General features: G+C 44.1%; 1 protein-coding gene across 1 annotated transcript in view; it reads right to left on the minus strand.

Annotated features, from left to right (window-relative positions):
- Positions 1–2,595, minus strand: part of lrfn1 (leucine rich repeat and fibronectin type III domain containing 1) — a 5,933-nt gene extending 3,338 nt beyond the window's left edge. Inside the window, exon 1 of the mRNA XM_035680179.1 lies at positions 1,215–2,595. Coding sequence (XP_035536072.1) covers positions 1,215–2,590 — 1,376 coding nt within the window. The 5' untranslated portion in view covers positions 2,591–2,595. The remainder of the gene's footprint in view (positions 1–1,214) is intronic.
- Between the last annotated feature and the right edge of the window lie 422 nt (positions 2,596–3,017).

The raw sequence follows: 3,017 nt of genomic DNA on the forward strand, positions 1-3,017 counted from the left end.
CACACTGGACCTTTAATACTTTATAAACAAAACATATAGTCAGCCTATAAACTATGATAGCTCCACCTCAGTTCACTACAGTTCTGAGGTACTTTGCTTGATTATCTCTGTGTTTCTTGAACTTTATTCTTCTCCTTGTACTTTCTGGTCTGATAGCTGTGGTTACTTTGTTTTTTAAGTTAATATATTTTACATTAAAAGTATGACCATGTTATAAAATACAATGCATTGTTGGGGCCCCTTGATTCAGATGTCTATGAAATGTTATAGGTCACACCAAAGAAATATTTATTCTCTAAATAACGGTTTAAAGACCAAATTATCCAGTATTTCACAAATAAATCTTAGATTAGATAGCTAGATTAGAGTGTACAGCAGAACTTTTTTTTCTAGTTTCCTCACATTAATCCTCTCACAACCCCTCAGATTTATTTTGTGACCCTTTTAAGGGCCTCATCCTCAGGTTGGGAACTACTGGACTAAACAACTTAAGTGTATATGAAGTACCTACAACTACCTGCCTACACATTGATGCATCGCTGTTAAGATATAATAGTGTCATAATATATCATTCACAGGGGTGTTTTTTCTGCAGAAGGAGTACTTTTTGTACATTTTGCTAAAAGTAGGACTTTTACTTTTAATTTAGTATTTTCATAGTGTGTTGTTGCTACTTTACCTACATTAAGTAAATTATTTTCTACCACTGCAACCAAACACATCATTAGACAACCACATCTTATCACACTCTGTGTTTCAACCAATTAATCCAGACACTTGCTAATGATATAAACAGTTACATGCAGTGGAGTAGTTGGCCCTCATGATATGGTTTATTGTCATATTATGTTTTAATGATGCTGAAAATGCCCTTTTAGTCTTTTAGAGTGCTGGACTCCACAATCTATTTAGCCGATTGCAAAAATCTATTCAAATATCAGAGCAAATTTTTTATGCATATTACAACAGATTTTAATCCATTTTAATTTATGGAAAAACATTCTTACTTGGTATATCTCTCAGATTACACTATAGGGGTTCTGCTTATTTCTGGACATACTTAATCACTTTGCATCTTTGGGTTCTGTCAATCTGCCATAATGTACCTTCATGTCATTCAGCAGATGGTATCTCCAGATGTCTCACCTTTCCTCATGTCCCTGCTCTACCAGTCCCTCCCCTCCCTCCATCCAGCCTCCTCCACCATGACTTACCTGTACACCAAAGTATCATCTGCCGTACTGTTGTACTGAATCTGGTACATTCTGATGCCGGGGATATGGCGTTCAGATGGCCAACGGATCACAGCGGAGGATGAGGTCAGCTCGTTGACCATCACCCTCCTGTCCTGCTTGTCGTAGCCCTTGGTGTCGTTGCCAGATTTGGAGGAAGTGGTGATGTCTGATAGGCCAGGGTCCTCACGCATGTGGCCTGTGTTGTTAACAAACAAGGGTAAAGGGATCATGTTGATCTCAACAGCAGCTGTGGCGATGCCTGCAGCATTGGACGCCACACAATTAAATGCCCCGCTGTCCTTCAGGGTGGTGATGAGAATATCAAGGGTGCCATTATCATACAGGATTGTGCGGGAGTTATTATGCACCAGCTTGCCGTCTGGTGACCGCCAGTGAATATCTGGGTCTGGATCACCTACAGCTTTGCATTTAAGAGTCACACCCTGCCCTTCCATCACAAAAGGCTTAGTGGAAAGATGTTTAGTGATCAGTGGAGGCTCACAGATAAACTCCTCCTCTTGGATGGACCAGAAATACTTGTCCATGAGGTGCTCTGGCGAGGCACAGGTCTCCAGATCATCTTCCCTTGTCAGTCTGCGGAGCCACAGGAGCTCACAGTTACAGTGAAGGGGGTTTCCACCAAAGCTCACAGCCAGGGTGGAGGAGCTGGAGCCCTTGGCGTCAGACAGTACCTGTGCGTGCTGGAACAGGCTGTCTGGTGGCAGCTTCTGCAGCCTGTTAGAGGTCATGTCCAGGCGGACCAGCTTGGTGAGCAGCGTAAAAGTCCCTGCTCCAATGTGGTCAATGAGATTGTGGTCCAGCGTGAGCGTGTTAATGTTGGTCATTCTGGCTATGGCTTCCCAGGGAAGGGTGCGCAGGTTGTTATTGGACAGATCCAAGTCCTCTATGGTGGAAACAAACTCATCAAAGGAGGTGGCAGCCACCTGGTGGATCTGGTTGTTTCCGAGGATGAGGTGCCGCAGATTGATGAGGCCTTTAAAGTGGTCGGTCTTTATCACACTGAGGCGGTTTCCATCCATGTGGAGCGCCCGCAGAGATCGCAGGCCAACAAAGGCGTGGGGGGTGATCTGGCTGATGGTGTTACGGGACAAGGTGAGGTGGACCAAACTAGTCATATTGAAAAAGTCTTTCCTGCGGATGATGGTGATGAAGTTGTCGGTGAGTCGCAGCTCGACGGTCTTTCGGTCGATTGTGGGGGGTACGAACAACAGACCAGTCTTAGCACAGAGCAGAGTCAGAGTTGGGGAGAGGTGCTGGCAGATGCAGCGGCCGGGGCAGCTGTATCCCTTCACCAGAGCTGCACACAGCAGCACACACACAACCAGCCGCTCCATTGTTGATCGGTTTCCAGGTCCTGTGTGTGAGAAAAATGGAATTAAGAGAGACACTGAGTCAGAAAATAGAGATCTTTGAATTAATAAATAGCATCATAGGCTTTATGAGAGCCTGCTGCAAAAATCCAGAGTGTGACTAAGATTGCTGAGACAGCCAGCAAGGTATCAATCACACAATGAAATGGAGCTTTTCTAAAATAATGGCACCTGGGATGATGAAAGGCTGCGCCAACACTGTCAGAAACCCATGTCTCTGTAGCCTTTTAATGGAAATAATAGAATGTTTTTTTGTGCCACCAGGCTGCATCCCCGCTGAACCATATAATTTCTTGAATGATCACAGGACGGTTTTCCTATATTAGGTAAGGTATATGCCATGTACATTTCCATCATGTAACAGGGTTTGTGTGTATTTCTTGCTCTGAAT

The sequence above is a fragment of the Morone saxatilis genome, unplaced genomic scaffold (genome assembly GCF_004916995.1).
Source record: "Morone saxatilis isolate NCDOM2014 unplaced genomic scaffold, NCSU_SB_2.0 Contig8, whole genome shotgun sequence".
Lineage (NCBI taxonomy): Eukaryota > Metazoa > Chordata > Actinopteri > Moronidae > Morone > Morone saxatilis.